This window comes from Castor canadensis, chromosome 1 (genome assembly GCF_047511655.1).
Source record: "Castor canadensis chromosome 1, mCasCan1.hap1v2, whole genome shotgun sequence".
Taxonomy (NCBI): Eukaryota; Metazoa; Chordata; class Mammalia; order Rodentia; family Castoridae; genus Castor; species Castor canadensis.
This window is the reverse complement of record NC_133386.1, coordinates 184990456-185007753: the sequence shown is the minus strand read 5'-3', so window position 1 is coordinate 185007753 and position 17298 is coordinate 184990456. Positions and strand designations below refer to the sequence as shown.

General features: G+C 33.5%; 1 protein-coding gene across 1 annotated transcript; it reads right to left on the bottom strand.

Annotated features, from left to right (window-relative positions):
• Positions 1-2396: 2396 nt before the first annotated feature.
• On the bottom strand, positions 2397-3305 carry LOC109702149 (olfactory receptor 4C11-like). The gene has a single exon (XM_020187577.2). It carries the CDS (start codon positions 3303-3305, stop codon positions 2397-2399), a length of 909 nt encoding a protein of 302 aa, XP_020043166.2.
• Positions 3306-17298: the final 13993 nt, after the last annotated feature.

Genomic DNA, 17298 nt, shown 5'->3' with positions numbered 1-17298 from the left:
TTACAAGAAGAGTGCTGCTTCTATGTTAACCAGTTGGAGGTAGTAAAATATAAAATTAGACAACTCCAGGAACAATTAGAAAAAAGGAGAAGGGAAGTGGAGGACTATTGGAGTCCTCTAGGGAACAACATTCCACAGTGGTTCTCCTGGTTAATGTCCATCCTAATGCCTATGTTTGTTGCTCTCATATTCTTAAGCTTCCTCCCTTGTATCATAAGAATGATACAAAGATTTCTTTTAGACCACATGTCTGCTATTGCTAATAAAAAATTTAACCAGTTGTACATCCAGGGATATCAACCTCTGTAAAACTGCCTGGAAAAACTACTGTGAAGTCCCCATCCAGGACACCACAGGAGCCTGAGGATCCTGCCCCTTCCCAGCAGGAAGCAGCTAAGAGACCAACGCTTTTCCCCAATTCCCTATCCTTAGCCCCCACTCTAATTATTATTAAAGAAAAAAATGGGGGAATGATAGAACAACAATGCCACCATTTTATAAATCAGTGGCCATTTTATCCTCAGGCCTCACCTCTTGGAAAATGGAGCCATTCCCAATAACAGCCATTCCCTTTAGCAAAATTTCCCAGGCTCCAAGACAAGCTCCACCCATGCTCCACCCCTATCAGGGATCCCTGCACATGCACCAACATCTTACCTTTCCTCTTCTATAAAAAACGATGTCTGGCACAGACTCTCTCTCTTCCTGCACCATCTTTCCTGGGTCAGCCAGGCAGCTTGTGCCTGTCATTAAACCCTGCTCTTGGATGTGAGATTTTCTTGAGAGCTTTCTTTGTGAGCAACATTTTTTGTAACAGATAGGAGAAAAGAAAGGGTTCAGTGGGGTTGAAATTTTACCTTTTGTTTTGTAAATAAAGAGGTGACATCCATTAGTAAACCTATAGTTTACTCTTTTGGAATTTTAAATTCTGTGAAGATGATTTTCCTGATGCATCTGCAACATTACATTTCACTTCAGAGTTCTCCACTCTTGTTTTCTGATGCAGAAGCTATGGAAAGAGAACACACTCTGCAAACAGGCTTTCTTAGAGACCTGAGTGAGACTCTATCAAATGATTGAAAATACTGCCAGACACTTTTTTATATCTGTTTCTGGAACCTTCTACCATAAAAAGAAAAACATGCCCTCTGTGTAGAATCATCTCCACTTTCAATTCTATCAATCTAGAAACATTCCATTGTAGAACTTGTGAATTAAACATTTATTTTTCTTCCATCACATATTTACAAATGGTTCATAAAAATTCAAAATACCCAGCATTGAAAGAGACAAACTCCTGACCATCCTACTCAAGCTGAAATATTTGTCTAATGAGCTACTTAGCATAGTTAAACAAGCAACACAACAAATAATGAGGCAAATTAGTCCCAGGGAATGAAGTGAACAGACAGATTCTGTCCTGAAAGCCACTTCTCCACTTTGCATGTCCTAAGAGACTCTGACATTTCCAGTGCCAAGTGTTTTATCCAATCATGGTTCAAAGTTACTTTGAAAGGTCTGCTACTAACTTATCAAAGGCTTTCCTTCTACTTTAAGACAAATCTTTAGTGATGTCAGGCAAAACTCTAAGTGTAGGTAAACCCTATCAGAATTTGTATATTTTGCATTGTCTAATAGTAAGAACAAAATTCAGGAGACACAAGATGTTTTCACTCAGATACTCATATTTTATTAATATTAAGTTAGAAGGAGGAACAAGGAACAAAAATCTAACATCTATGTCAATTAATCCTGCTTATATAAGAACGAATTACACTTTAACATAATAGGGTGGAATTTAAAAACTTTGAAAGTATAATAAATAAAATAAGAAAAATTGTAAATATACATTGGTTGTGGTATTAACCTATTTGTCACTTTTGAATATGAGACAAAAAGCTTTGACAAATGTCTTTTTTGGGTTGCAAAAATGGACTCTGCCTCCACTTCTACATATCAGAAATATTTGATATATTTTTTGAAATATTATGACATTCACTTGATAAAAATGATGATATACATACAAAATATGGCATATTTTGTTTATGCCATATTGGCCTGTATCTACAAATATACTACTTCTTGGTGCGTCTGGTGTTCATGTGATTTAATCATAGACATATGATCTGAAATACCATGAGAGTATTTGATTGTGAGATTATAAGGTAATGAAAGAAAATTTTATATAGTTGAGATTGTCTTCAACATGAAAATAGCAGTAAAAATACTGTTATATAAAAAATAGTCCAAAGTTGAGAAACGTTAGACTTAACTATTTGATTACTGGGTATTTCCAGGAAATCTGACCTCTCTAATCCATGCAGCAAAAGCTAAATTGTAAAGTCAGTATACATTAGAATTCTCACACAGAATTTGCCAACTGAAGTCACATATACCTACACCACAATTAATTTTCTCATGGCATTTTTCACTTCTGTATTCCTCAGAGTATAGATCAGAGGGTTGAGCAAGGGTGTCCCAATAGTATAAAACACGGCCACCATCTTGTCCATTGGAAATGTGGTTGGAGGGCGAGTATATGTGAAGATACATGGAACAAAAAATAAGATGATAACAATGATGTGGGAGGTGCAAGTAGAGAAGGCTTTCCTTCTTCCTTCTGTGCTCCGGTTTCTCAGAGAATGTAAAATGAAAATGTAGGAGATAAGAAGGATTACAAAACTCAACAGGCATATGGCACCACTATTAAACACTATCAGTAGATTAATGACATAAGTGTCCATGCAGGCAAGTTTCAACAAAGGTTCTACATCACAGAAAAAGTGATCAATTACATTGGGGCCACAGAAAGGTAATTTCAAAGCCAAGAAAAGCTGTGCTGAGGAATGGATAAAAGACCCTGCCCAGGCCAGATTCACCAATGCATGACATATATGTTGGCTCATGATGGTTCTGTATCTCAGAGGCTTACAGATGGCCACATATCGATCAAATGACATGAGGATAAGCACAAATATGTCCATGCACCCAAAGAAATGGCTTGAAAAGTTCTGGATCATGCACTCACTGTAGGAAATTATTTTCCTCTGTGAAAGGGCATCCACAATCAATCGTGGGGCTGTGGTTGTAGAGAAGCAAACATCAGAAAAGGATAGGTAGAACAGGAAGAAGTACATGGGACTTCCAAGTGACTGGCTTCTTTTAATGGTCACCAAAATGAGAATATTCCACAATAGCGTCATAAGGTAAAGAATCAAGAAAATCCCAAATACTACCTTCTGCTTTCCAGCATCTTGTGTCAACCCAGACAGAATGAATTCAGTCACACTGTGGTTAGTCACCATATCTGTGGCTGTAGGTAGCTTGTAGTTTGAAAATTAATCTGCAGAGAGAAGAAAAGATAATACAAATTTAAGAGATCATGAACTATCCTCTGGATTCCTGGGTTATTTTCCTGCTATACTAAATTTGACTTCAGGGTGAACCAGAATCCTCTATGACTCTTTGTAAATCTGAAGATGCTAGGACTCTGTAGGATTCATCTGTTGATTCAGGAAAGTCCTGCATTGACTAAAGATTGTGCATTTGAGCAACAGGAAATAAATGTACTTCAAATATTTTGATTACTACCTAGATTGAGAACTGAAATATTTGGTTCTTTCTTTTTACAAATAACTTATTTGCTTCAAAATTTACCTTTTCACATCAAAAATGGAATATAAATAGTTGCTCCAATTTGGAGTTTTCAGAAGAATTCAAAAATTTTATACACATGTACAATCAAAGCACCTACTTTTTCATATCACACAGTTTATTTTATTCATGAATTCTAGGAAACACTATTCCAATACATTTAAGCATGAATAATGTCAGGCAATCCTTCTAATAAAAATCTTATCAGTTGACTCATTTATTTTTGTGTCCATTATCTTTTACCCCTTTAGTATCTTGCATGAAATGTTCTTTAGAAACAATCTATTCTAACAACACTTTGTTGTTAAGACAAAATGTCTTGTGTTGTAGACATCAGTATACTGATAACTATTACAAGGTCTGGATAATACCTGAAGTAGGCATAATTGAGGGAAACTAAACTTCACCCTACTTTGCCTACACTTAACTTATTCTATTAGATTATTGAGCTTCTCTGCCTGTGAATTAGACATTACGCTTATAATAATGGTTTGTTTAATCATATACTTATCTCTTAAAATATATGTCCTGAATTTCTGTATCACTTTTCCTATAAACATTATTTGTATTTCAAAATCATTCATAATTTGAACATATAATCTCATCTATTTCAAGTCCTTATTTGTTGCATAAATATTTAATTTGGTTGAAATCACCATATAATTACAGTTTACATTATAATTGTGACTTAGAATTTTTATGCCAACTATTCTTATGTTATTGTATCTTCCATAGTTTGTCAGTTCCTTTTTTGGAACTAGGGTTTCAATTCAGTGTCTGATGCTTGCTAAGCAGGCCCTCTACCATGCGAACCATTCCACCAGCTCTTAATAATCAATGTAATGCTATGATAGCATGTACATTTTAATGAGAAGTGTCTGTTTGACCATTTCTTCATTAAGTTATTGGTTTAATTTCCTGTTTTCACACTCATACATAAAAATTCTACAAATAAATTTATAATAATTTCCAAGCTGCATAATTGTTACTCAAATGAATGAGATCATCATTATTGACAGATACTAAAAGTATTTGCAAAATTTTGTGATCCATATTTTTTGGCTGTACTGGAGTTTAAACTCAGGGCCTCTTGCTTGTAGGCAGGCACTCTAGAGCATCTGAGGCTCTCTACCAACCTTCCATTATTAACTACAAAATAATTGTACAATATTTCATGATCATAATGAAACATGCAAAATAAACAAAAATGTGAGAATAAAAATTATCATGTCTCCTTAAATTATTTTAATCTATTTCCATACTCTCCATAAACCACTGACTTTACTTTGTCAGATGAACCCAGTAAAGCTTCATAAACATTTGTGCCTATGTGTGGATTTCTGCATTCTTTCTTAATGTAAAATGTAAGATTTTAATGTTGATACTTTTCAAAATAGTTGAGGCACTTATAAAAATTTTATTGTATGATATTTCCTTATTACATACTTACAAACATTAACATTTAAAATACAAAATATATTTAAAAAATTATATGATCATCTTAACATTAACATAATGAAACAATTTTTTATTTTTATAGTTTTTCAGAAAATATTGACCTCTGACCATCTATAATTTTTGTCAGCTCATCTTTAGAAATCTTCATATTTTACTAGGATGAATATCAATCTACCAAAATCAAGATGGTATTTTATAGATAAAAATTATCATTTATTTTCTGTGTGTTTTATTTCTTTTGTCTGTGACATTTTTCTTTTTATGTAATTCAACGTGTCAATTTTCCTCTTTTATTTACTACAATGTTCCAACTATTGCATGTTATGCAAGATGTTAAGCATTTTATTTTATAATGTTTATTAAACATATTTGGCTCTGTCATTCTTACCTTTCAACTATAATGAAATACCTAGCAAGAACCACATTCTTGACATAATGTCAGACTCTCATTCAGGTTTTAAAACAGTTTTACAGCAATATAATGGGTAAATGGACAGTTGCAAGTATTTTTGAACAGTGAAATAACCCTATGGAAAGCCAGTCCTACTAATCAAAATGAAAGGCACTACTCCAGTTGCATATGCCACAGAGCCTCATCTGCTATATTCTCTGCAGATACTGAATTATCTAACCTTCATAGCAAATGCAAAAGGTACATACTGTTTATGATTCATGTCAAGAGATCACTAACAGGTAGTGCAGGGGGTTTGAGCCAAGGCAATGTGTTTTCAAACTATGCTGAAGTCACTGAGCTAATGCAAGTCTAACTCAATTTTTGAAATTTTGCATCTCAGAGAACATGGTTGGAATCTGATATTTGTCAGCTAAAGTTATACTTTATCTTCTTACATAATTTTGAATTCTTCATTGATAAATCTATCCCATAGGATTTTGTAGTATCCAAATGGCTTCTCATATCACATAGTGTCTTCCACAATTAATGATCTTAATACATCTCTCCTAAAACTTCAATAAGTTGCTAATAGTTATAGGCATGTTCCCATTCATCCCAGTAATACATGATTTTGTTTCAGTACTTGATATAAATGAGAATCATGGAAGTATGAGCTACTAGAAAAGAAATATAAATTTTCAATATTTGGAACATTGGAGTAAATAAAAGAGGAAAATTGACACATTGAATTACATAAAAAGAAAAATGTCAACAACTTGCATAATGTGCACATCACATTGAATATAAGTGACCGAAGGAAAATTCAATTAAATAAGTCTTTGGTTGTGAAATGTTTTCTTTTCAGAGGTTTGAAAATCAGGGACATGCTGGGATTTGGGATAAAAGAAATGAATTTAAGCTTTAGAAAAATAAGTAGGAAAATACCGTGTTAGGCACTTGACAAACAATATAATACCTCCAAACACACAGTTTCAAAGGATACATCAGAAAAGCTTTCAAGGCAAGTTTTCTTCCTGGCAAAAGGAAATGAATGAAAGGTTGTAACATTTGGATATCCTTTCATTGGTAAAATATGAAGTTTGGCAGCATATATACTCATAAAATCAATTCATCACAGAGAAGTAAAAATCACTGAGAATATCTTAATTCCATATAATAACCATCTTTGTGTTGTTAACATTGATACAAGTTAGATTTTGAGCTTACCCATAATGAAAAGCTTACATCCTTCGATGTGCCCCAGGCTCACTGAAGAGATTTGTCTTTCTGTTGTCTGAATCTAGAAACTCCACAGAAAGCAAACTAGTGGATTTGCTGTGGCCCCCATAATGTAAAGACTGGTCTGCAGATATCTGAAATGCAATACCCAACAGATGCACATGTGTGAATTCAGAAGTCCTCATTGTCAACTATTCTCTAAGAAGCAAGCAAAATTATATACTTTTGCTCTCCTTTAACAGGGTCACTTTTATACTCCCAAAATATAGAACACAATTCCTTTGTATAATATTTACTTCTAATTAATTTCTATTTCTTATTGTTGTAGTAGGGGTACATTATGACACTTAACAAAAATTCTTACAATATATCAAATTTGAATTTACCCCCTCCACCACTCTCTTTTATCCCCCTCCTAAATTACTAATTAAATTCTAAATAAAATATTTCACATATTTTGAAGGAAGAAAATCAGTATCTTACATTGGATAACATACTGATGAAGTTTTCATTGTGATAATTATTAGATCATACAGACCTGAAATCCATGCTGCAATTTAATTTATTTAGAAGTCTGTTCTCTGTCTCAAGATATATAGACTCATGTTCAGGTTCTGCCTCTTCACTTTTTCCATCTGTCTCTCTTTTTACATACTGTCTGTCACTAGAAAAGAAACATTGGGGACTTTAGAAATACAACAATACATAAATACAATGGAATGATTATTATGGTTTCCAAATGCAAGAATTAGATATTCACCATGATTTTTGAGAAGTGTTTGACCATTTCTTCATTGAGATATTTATATTGTTATAATTTTTACTCTCATAAATAATGATTTCCTAAGTACAATATTTTTACCTGAATGCAAAAGATCATCCATATTGTTAGGTATTCAAAGTATTTTCAACATTTTGTGCTCCAGTAGTAATGATATCATAATTATACAGTAACTCATGTTTATGATGAAGCATTCAAAGTAGTAAAAGTGAGAAGAAAAACTAACATAACTTTAAATCTACTTCTCTACTTTCATAAAATTCCTGAGTTTAGATTGTTGTATGAATTTCTGGAAACATTCAAAATTCCTCTCCATGTATTTGGATATCTGTGTTCCCTTTTAATGAAAAATTAGGGTCAAAATTTCAATGTTGATAATTTTGAACAATGTTGAAGCACTTATAAAAAGAGTTATCTTATTACATACACACAAGCATCAACCTTAAACATACAAAATACATTACATTTACAAAATTTTATTTAATCATATTCACATTAAGATTATCAAGCAATTTTATATTTTTATACATTTTCTGAAAATATTGACTTCTGATCATCTGACATTTTTGTCAGTTCATCGTTAGCATTAATATAATCCTGATATTTTACTAGGGTGGACACTAATCTACCAAAATTGTAATTATATTTTATAGATAAAAATTTTGAGTTGTCATGTTTTGTTTGTGATTTTGTGACTCTTTCTTTTATATAGTTCAATCAATTTAAAAATTTTACATGTTCCATTGTTTCAAATTATTAAAAATTTTTATGTGTTTTCTAAGAGCTTATACTTCCATGATTTTCTTTTACAACAAATATTGAAAGAAAATTATCAGGAATTATTTAAACGAATGGGAAAATGCTCACATTTATTAACTACTTATCTGAATTTTAACATAAATTTTAAGGAAAAGAAAGCATATAGAGATTATAAATACCTGTAAAATAGGTATATCGATGAACAACTCAAAATTATGTGAGGAGATGTAGTATAACTTCAGTTGAAAAATATCAGATTCTCAACCAGCTTTTCTGAGATGCAAACTTTCAAAACAAGAGTCAGAAGTGTGTAAGATCAGTGTCCTGATCAGAGTCTGAAACCATATTCCCTGAATTAAAATCCCACCCCACTTCACATTACTGGTCTAACATTTTATAAGTGCAGTGCCATCATATGAAAAATATACAGTAAGATAATGTGCTTTTTAGAGTTGCTAGGAAACCAGATTATTTGGTAAGTATAAAGTATGCAGTAACTGAGGCTCTGTGTTATGTGCAATTGGAGTGGTCTCTTTCATTATGATTAGCAGGACTGCCTTTTCATGAGGTTATTTCACTGTTCAAAAGTGCTTACAACTGACTTGCAAGCTTGTCCATTGACCTGTAATATAGCTATAAAGCTATTTTAAAACATGAAGTCAATTTTCTAACTGTCTGAAATTATATCAGCATGTGGAACTTTATAGTTTTTATTTTCATGGATGTCAAAAGGTAGGAATGACAGATCCAAATATCTTAATAAATATTTAAAAATACAATATATAAAAATACATAAAAACTTGAATATATAGGGCCTGAGATGAGGGGGATATATAATAAATAAGTCTTTAGTTATGAAAAAGTTTTTCATCCCAAGATATGAAAATCAGTTATATGAAGGGATTTGGGATAAAAGAAATGAAAACAAACTATAATGAAAATAAGAAGAAAAATTCAGCATTAGGCACATAAACAGCTATTTTGAAGCATGTAATTCTTCAGGATCTAAAGAGACATCAGAAAAGCTTGGAAACATAAGTAAGTTATCTTTTTGGCAAAAAAAAATGAATGTGAGATTTTGATATTTGGTTATTTTTTCATTGGCAAAGTATAACATTTGAAGTCACAAAATATGCAAGACAAATTTCATGAGATCTATTTGTCACCAAGGAATAAAAATCACTGAGAAAAAATTTAATTTAACCAATGTTTTGTTGTTAACTTTGATACAATTGAACTTTGAGTTTGTCCATTAAGAAAAGACTACAGCCTTTAACATGCCCCAGTCCCACTGAATATATCTGTGTTTCTATTCCATACATGTAGAAAGCCAGTGGAAAACATAATAATGGATTCACTGTGGATCTCCTAAAATAAGCTCTTGTCTGCAGGCATCTGAATGACCATACACCGATGCCTGCAGACTTGTCAATTCAGAAGTATTCATTGTCAACTCTTCTCTGTGGGGACAACAAAATTATACAACTTTCCTCTCTGATAGAAGAATCACTTTTATACTCTCAAAACATCTTACCCAATTTTTTTCATAACATTTAGTACTCATTGAATTCTAAATAAGATGTTTCACACAATTTAGTGGAAGAAAAATTATGTTACTTTGAGTAGCATGATGTGAGTTTTCATCGTGATAATTATTACATCATACAAACCAAAATTTTATGCTGTGATTTCATACTTGACAATATTATCAGTGGCCAATACTAAGTTTTTCTAAGTAGATTCTAAAATTTTTATGTTGATAAGTTTCTTCTCTATTTTTTGTTCTGTAATGGGTTTTGAACTCAGGTCCTTGGGCTTGCTAAGCAGGTGGTCCTACCACTTGAGCCACTCCAGCAGCTGGTCTTTGTATCTAACCAAGGAACTTGGATCCAAGTTCAGACACTCCATCTTTTCTTTTTTTAAAATTTTTTTTATTCATATGTGCATGCAATGTTTGGGTCATTTCTCCCCCCTCCCCCACCCCTCCCTAACACCCTTCCCCTGCTGCTCCCTCCCTTACCCCTCCTTACCCCTCGTTACCAGGCAGAAATTATTCTGCCCTTATCTCTAATTTTGTTGAAGAGAGAGCAGATACTCCCTCTTTTCTTCAGATTTACCATGTGACTCTCTTTTTACATAATTTCTGTCACTTGAAAAGGAACAGTGGGGACTTAAGAAATGTAGTGATTCATACGCATCATAAAAATCATAATTACTGTTTCCAAACTTAATAGTTGAAATACTGATAATGATTTTCAAAATTTCCTTCCCCTGTGCTACCATCTTGCTTTCCAGTTGTTCTCCTAGTGCTCTTCACATTCTAGTGCCATCAAATTCTGACTCATTTCATTCCTCATAAATATAATTAGAATCTTATCCTCTCAATTTTCTCTATCTCCTGGACTCTGATACTTTTCCTCTTCTCCTGTGTCATTCCCTCTACATTTCTGTGTGTGTGTGTGTGTGTGTGTGTGTGTGTGTGTGTAAGAGAGAGAGAGAGAGATAACTTTATGGAGACATTTGTTTCCTATGTATGACCTTCACTCTTTGTAAATTCAACATTTCTTCTTCATTTCACTTTATATCTTATTAGGTAAGTAGGCACTATTGTGCTATGTGCATGTCAGACTAAGCTAGGAGATATAGTTTAACAGAGATCAGTCAGAGAAGATCCGGGTCCAGAGCCCAACACTTTGTGCTCTATGGAAATCTCTGTAACACTCCATTCACACAGCTATAAAAAGCATCACAGTTCAAGCATCCATGTAGAGGAAAAAATAAACTCATGAAAATTTAAGCAGAAAACCATTAACATGTTAGAATATGTCATGGCTTTCATATGGATGCAATCTTCAAGGATGGATCAAAGAGATCGGTATTTTGTATGAATTCTTGAAAAATAAAAGTGAGGAAGTGAAGGAAAGTTTAGAAAAAGATGGGAGACGTCAGAGGCAAAGCAGAAAATATGGCTAACAAAAGTCAGAGAAGGAAGAAGAACCACGGGATGAAATAGATAAAATACCCAATGCAAGAGTGAACAACGCACCTTGGTGAAGATACAGTATTATCTTCTAGGATATCAATAAAAACTATTGTTTCTCTCTACTCACTAATCAAATTATCTTACTCCAACTCCAAAGAGAATGTACGATTATAAGGTAATAATAGATCCTAAATGGCCAACGCTGGCATCATCTGTATCATGACACTGTCATCAGTATAGATGCAAACTGATTGCATATAACCCAATTGAATCCTTTAAATTTGTCCTGACCTCAGACTTTGCAAATAAGAAATCTGCAGGTATTGAATACACCACCACTTGCCTCATTTTCAGATCAGATTTGGAACTGAGACAACAATTCCTTAAGCAGAGCATAATACAAGCTGAAAGTACTGGAGATTTTTCACCACCACCAGAAGTATATCCCTGGAACATCAGTTTCTCATTAATTAGACACAATCAAATAGCAATGACTGCCTTTAAACCTCATTACAAATGGGAAGCGAGAGAAAGGAAATGGTCCGTGAGTTTGAAAACTTACTTTTTGTCTTATAAACAAATATGTGACATCCATCAAGAAAATAATAGTTTTCTCGTTTTGAGTATTCCTGCAAAGATGAATTTTGTGGTGTATTGGCAATATGTAAATTATATTTCAGATTACTTCGCTCTTGCATTCTGTTTCAGAAGCTATGCAAGGAAAAGATATTTCATAGACAAGCTTTCTTAGAAGACCTGAGTTAGTCTATACCAAATGGTCTAAAATATTGACAGAAAATTTTTACTTCTGCTTCTAGAACATCTTACTGTAAAAAGAAATTATTTTCCTATTTCTGACTAGAATCATCTCCAAGTTCAGCCCTATTACACTAGAGCATTCCCAGAGAGAAAATGTGAATTGAACATTTGTTTTTGATCAGATATTTATAGAGATTTCATAAAAGTTCACAAATGCCAAGCTTTGGGAGGGACAAACACCCCACTCAACCTGAAGGACTTGCCCAAAGAGCTACTCAGCATAATTAATCAAGGACCACAGCAAACCACAGGGACAATTAGTCCCAAGGAAAGCAGTGAACAGGCAGATTCTGTCCTGAGAGCAACTTCTTCATTTTGCCTGTCCTAACAGGCATTTCCAGTTCTATCCAAGCGTGCTCCAAAGTCATTTTCAAATGTTCACTACTAATCTACAAAAATTTTCTTTCTCCTTTAAGCCAAATTTTCTTGAGTGACAGGCATAGTTTTGAGTCCAGGAAAAGCGTCAATCACACAATAACATAACTGAATTCTTGCTCCATCATTAGTGTATCTGTAACTTTAGTCACCTTTCATAACTTCTGTTTTCTACTTCCCACAATTTTCCCATTAATTATTTGTTACATATTGTTGGTAAAAAATTGTAGATTTCATTTTGACATTACACACACATATAGTGTGCTTTGATAATATGTACCTTCCATTTCCTCTTTGCTCCCTCCACTTCCTGCTCATTCCATTTTTCTTCCCCAATTGACCTCCTTCTACTTCCTGTGTTCTTTTTGGCAATCTAGATTCCATATAGGAGAGAAAACATGGTATTTGTCTTTCTGAGTCTGACTTATTTAGCTAAACTTACTCTTCTCCAATTCCACCCAATTTATTGCATATGGCATGAGTTTTTCCTTTTGTTATTAGAATAAACCTAGACTGAAGAAAAAATGTGAACTGAATGTAGCCTGAAATCAATCATTACAAAAACCTCATTTCGAGGTCTTAGAGTGAAAATATTCCTAAATTAAGGTCTGGCATGGTACCAAACCAAACCTCTATAATCTCAGCTGTTCAGGAGTTGGTGTCATGAGGATCTTAGCTGGAGGCCATTCCAGGCAAAAAAGTTAGGCAGACAATATTTTCCAAAAAAACAAAAAACAAAAAACCTTGGGCATGCCATTATCCTCCTGTAATCCCAGCTAAACAGGATTTAGTAATTTTCTGGGAAAAATTCAATTAGGGAGGGGGGAGGAGGGAGAGAGTAGGGGTGGGGGTAGAAGGGAGACATGATCCAAACAATGTATGCATATGTAAATAAATGAATACAAAAAAAGACTGTTCTAAAAAAAAAGAACAAGCCTAGATATTCATAGTGGTTTATTATTGTCAAAAATGATCACATATTTACCAGCTTAAAATAACTCACATTTATTTTTTCAATTTCTCCAGGCAAGGAATCTGAGAATAGCCTGTTTAATAACTTCAGGCATCTTTGAAAACCATATGATAAGTTTCATGTGATCCCTTCTTGAGGGTCAATTGATAAAGGGTTATTCCAAAATCATCTGCTTCTTTTTAGTGTATATTAATTGTATGAAGACATTCCATTTTGATATTCCTATTACACACATAAAATGTATTTTGAGCACATTCACCCACCTCTGTAATGCTTTCTTAGTAACCCCTTTTACATTTTAGGGTGTTTAATTATTCTATTATCTGTCATTCATCTAATATATTTAAATCACCATTCTGATTATGCTCTCCTTCTGCCCCTGCTCCTTTTGTTGGTATTGCAGCCAAATAATTCTTTTATATTCATGATTTATTTTTAAGTCTTGATACAGTATAGGAGGAAAAATATCCTACAATGTATGTTTTTCTAAGTTTGGCTTATTTCACTTATCTTGATGATCTCCAATTCCATTAATTTTCCTGAAAATGACACGTAATGTTTCTTCTTTTACATTGTGTCCTCATCCAGTTATGGTATCGTGTAATACTGGGGTCATAGAATGAGCTTAGTTGTGTTCCTTCCCCTTTGAACTTCTGGATCAGTATAAGGAACATCAGTCTTAGTTCTTCTTTAAAGGTCTGGTATAATTCTCAGTAAGTCCATTCGGTCCTGGACTTTTCTTCACTGAGAGACTCTATTACTACTTCAATCTTTTGGCCATTGTAGTTCTATTTATGATATTTATTTTCTCTTGATTCAATTTAAGCAATTCTTATGCATCTAATAATTTGTCCATTTCTTCTAGATTTCCCAGTTTGTTGGGAGTATCCAAACATTCTCTAATTATCTTCTGAGTTTTTATAGGCATTTATTTGTATTTTCTCTTTTTATGTCAATTTTTACTAACTCAGTTCATCTCTCTATTTTTTTTAATTTGGCTAAGAGTTTGTCAATCTCATTTCTTTTTTCAAATAACCAACAGTTTGTTTCATTATTTATTGTATCCTTCTTTTAGTCTCCATTTCATTAATTTCAGCTCTGATCTTTATTATTTCTACTGAAATTCTACTTTGGAATTTGTTTTCTTATTCCAAAAGTGGTACAAGTGGTACAGTGGTACCTGGAAGTGTACCATCTGGTTATTTATTAGGTTCAAGTGAGTTATGTTTTCATTTTCATTTGATTAAAGTGATTTTTCTATTCCCCCCTTTATTTATTCAATGGTTCACTGATGTTTTCAAAGCTTATTGTTCAGTATTCACATATTCGAATATTTTTCTTTTTTTCTCTTGTTTATTTCTAGTTTTATTCTAAGTCACATGCTTTTGCAAAATCAGTTCTATTCAGGTTGTTGCAGGTCAGACCCATTCCTCATTGCATGTTTGTGCCTCTTTTCTATGTGGGCATCTCTAAGGAAAAGTCACAACTCAGCAGCTTGATTTATCACAGCCAGCAAATGAGAGAATCTGTGAGCAAGTCAAGAGATTTCTTACAATTATAATAACAAAAATTATCACATAAAGCTTTCTTTGTGGGATGAGAAACATAGAAGTTCAGAGCAATATATTCGTTACTTGGGAGTGAAAAGAGTATATGGGAGGGAGCAGGGGTGAAGATTGACCAACAGAAAATGTTACTTCTTGATAGTAGGAATAGTTCTGGTGACTTATGGTATGACAGGGTGAAATTAATGAATAATAAAACATTACATGTACAGAAATGTGAATTTCTCACCATAAAAATGATGAACGTTTGACATGAAAGATATGCTACTCATCTTAACTTGACGAATGAATGAATCATCCTAAAGTGATGAATAAAAGGGGTCCCACAAGTGTAAAACATGACTACTGTCTTTTCTCTGGAAATGCGTTGGAAGGCGAATGTTTGTGACTATACACAGATAGAACAGAAAATAAAATGTTAACAGTGATATGGGAGGCACAGGTAGAGAGGGATTTCCATCTTCCTGCACAATGATTACTCATGTAATATAAAAGGAAAATGTAGGACCTAAGAAGGATTTTGAAATTCAGCAGCTATATGACCCCACTATTAAACACTGTCCATGGGTCCATAGCATAAGTGTCCATGTAAGTGGATTCAACCAAGCTTCTGCTTCACAGGGAAAATGATCAACAACATTGGGGCCACATAAGGGAAATTTCAAAGCTAAAAATACCTGTGCTGATAAATGGATACAACACATCACTCAGATCAGATTCACCAGTGTACCACGTTTGGTCCTGATAGCTGTGTATCACAGGGGCTGAAAAATGTCCACCTACTAATCAAAGGAGATGAGAATGAGCACTCATATCTCCATGTACACAAAGAAATGAACTGCAAAGCTTTGGGTTACGTACCCATTGTAAGAGATGACTTTCTTTCAAATATAGCAATCACATGAAGGCTGAGGTCTAACATGAAAACTGTACTTCATTGAAATTAATAATTTCTAGGAGAAGAGGTTATGTGTTGTGAAGAGTTGATCTGCAGAGGAGACTGTGCATGTTAGCATATGCACATGGTTCCTCCAGGATCACTGGATTAGATAAAACACCAAGTTGATGCTGCAGTGGGAGAAGAGGGCTGGGAAAAATAGGAGATGGTTCTTAATTTGAACTTTGAAAATATTATGGAAGAAGCTTCTTGTATTCAGACCAGGTCTTATCCCAGTTCCTCTTTTGTAAAAGTATGAGTAAAATGTATTTCTTTTTATTTCATTGTATATTTATAATAATTTCCACAAAAGTTGCAAGAATTCCAAGTAAACCCTTACTGCAAACTAGCTCCAAAGGAGGTCTAAAGAGCTACCTAATTGACAGTAAAAGAGCAAATGAAGTCAGAAAAATGAGTTAAACTCCAGTTCACTTTGAATTCCAATTGAAAATTTGATCCCTTTTTCATATGATTGACTTAAGACCATCTTTTCTATATGTATGAAAGTCCTCCAAGCCAGTTAGAGAGTGTAAGCTGTTAAAAAAAAGGGGGGCAGATTACATTAAAAATTACTTCCCTTCCCTGGACACCATATTACTACCTAGCACACTTGCTCAGTACCCCATTGCCTGTGAGGTACCTGCAATGGAGATAAAGGGAGTGGTCCAAGGTGAGAGTAGGATAAGAGAGATAGAAGACAAAATCTGGTACTAGAGAATGCTGTCAATAGATTAACCATGCTTTGCAATTTTTCTGATCTTTCCACTGGCAACCAGCAAATCCCTTTCAGAGTCATCTTAGGGAAAATAATGCCCCTGAATATGGGTTTTTTTAGTATAAATATACTCTAAGAAACTTGAGGAACTTTTTTCATGTGTCACTTAGAATTATTTTTCTTAGTGTATAATAATTATGTAAAAATGTTTCATGGTACAAGTCCTACTTATACATGCAATGCATTTTACTTAAATTCATCCTCTCTGTTACTAGCTTTTTTATTCCCTGTCTTTTTAAAATCAATCTTTAATGGGTTTCATCATTCTACTATGATACTATTATTCATTCCTAGTTCACTTTCTCCTTTCACCCTCCCAGTTCCCACTGGTTTACACTCCCGATCCATACTTGCTTTAGAATTATGTTTTTCTGATTAATCTATATGCAATGATTTGGAATTTCTATCTCAGAATTGATATCCAATCCTCATATGAAAATGATTCTATAGATATACAATACCACATTCTTTACAAAGCAAAATCCATGAAGTTTGTGCAAAAATAATTTTCTCTTCAATCTTCATAATTTTAACTTAAAAATTATATTACTTTTCATCATGGTACCATACCAATTTCTTCTACACT

Coding starts and splice junctions, on each gene's coding strand:
- LOC109702149 (XM_020187577.2), bottom strand. CDS start 3,305: ATGGTGACTAACCACAGTGTGACTGAATTCATTCTGTCTGGGTTGACA.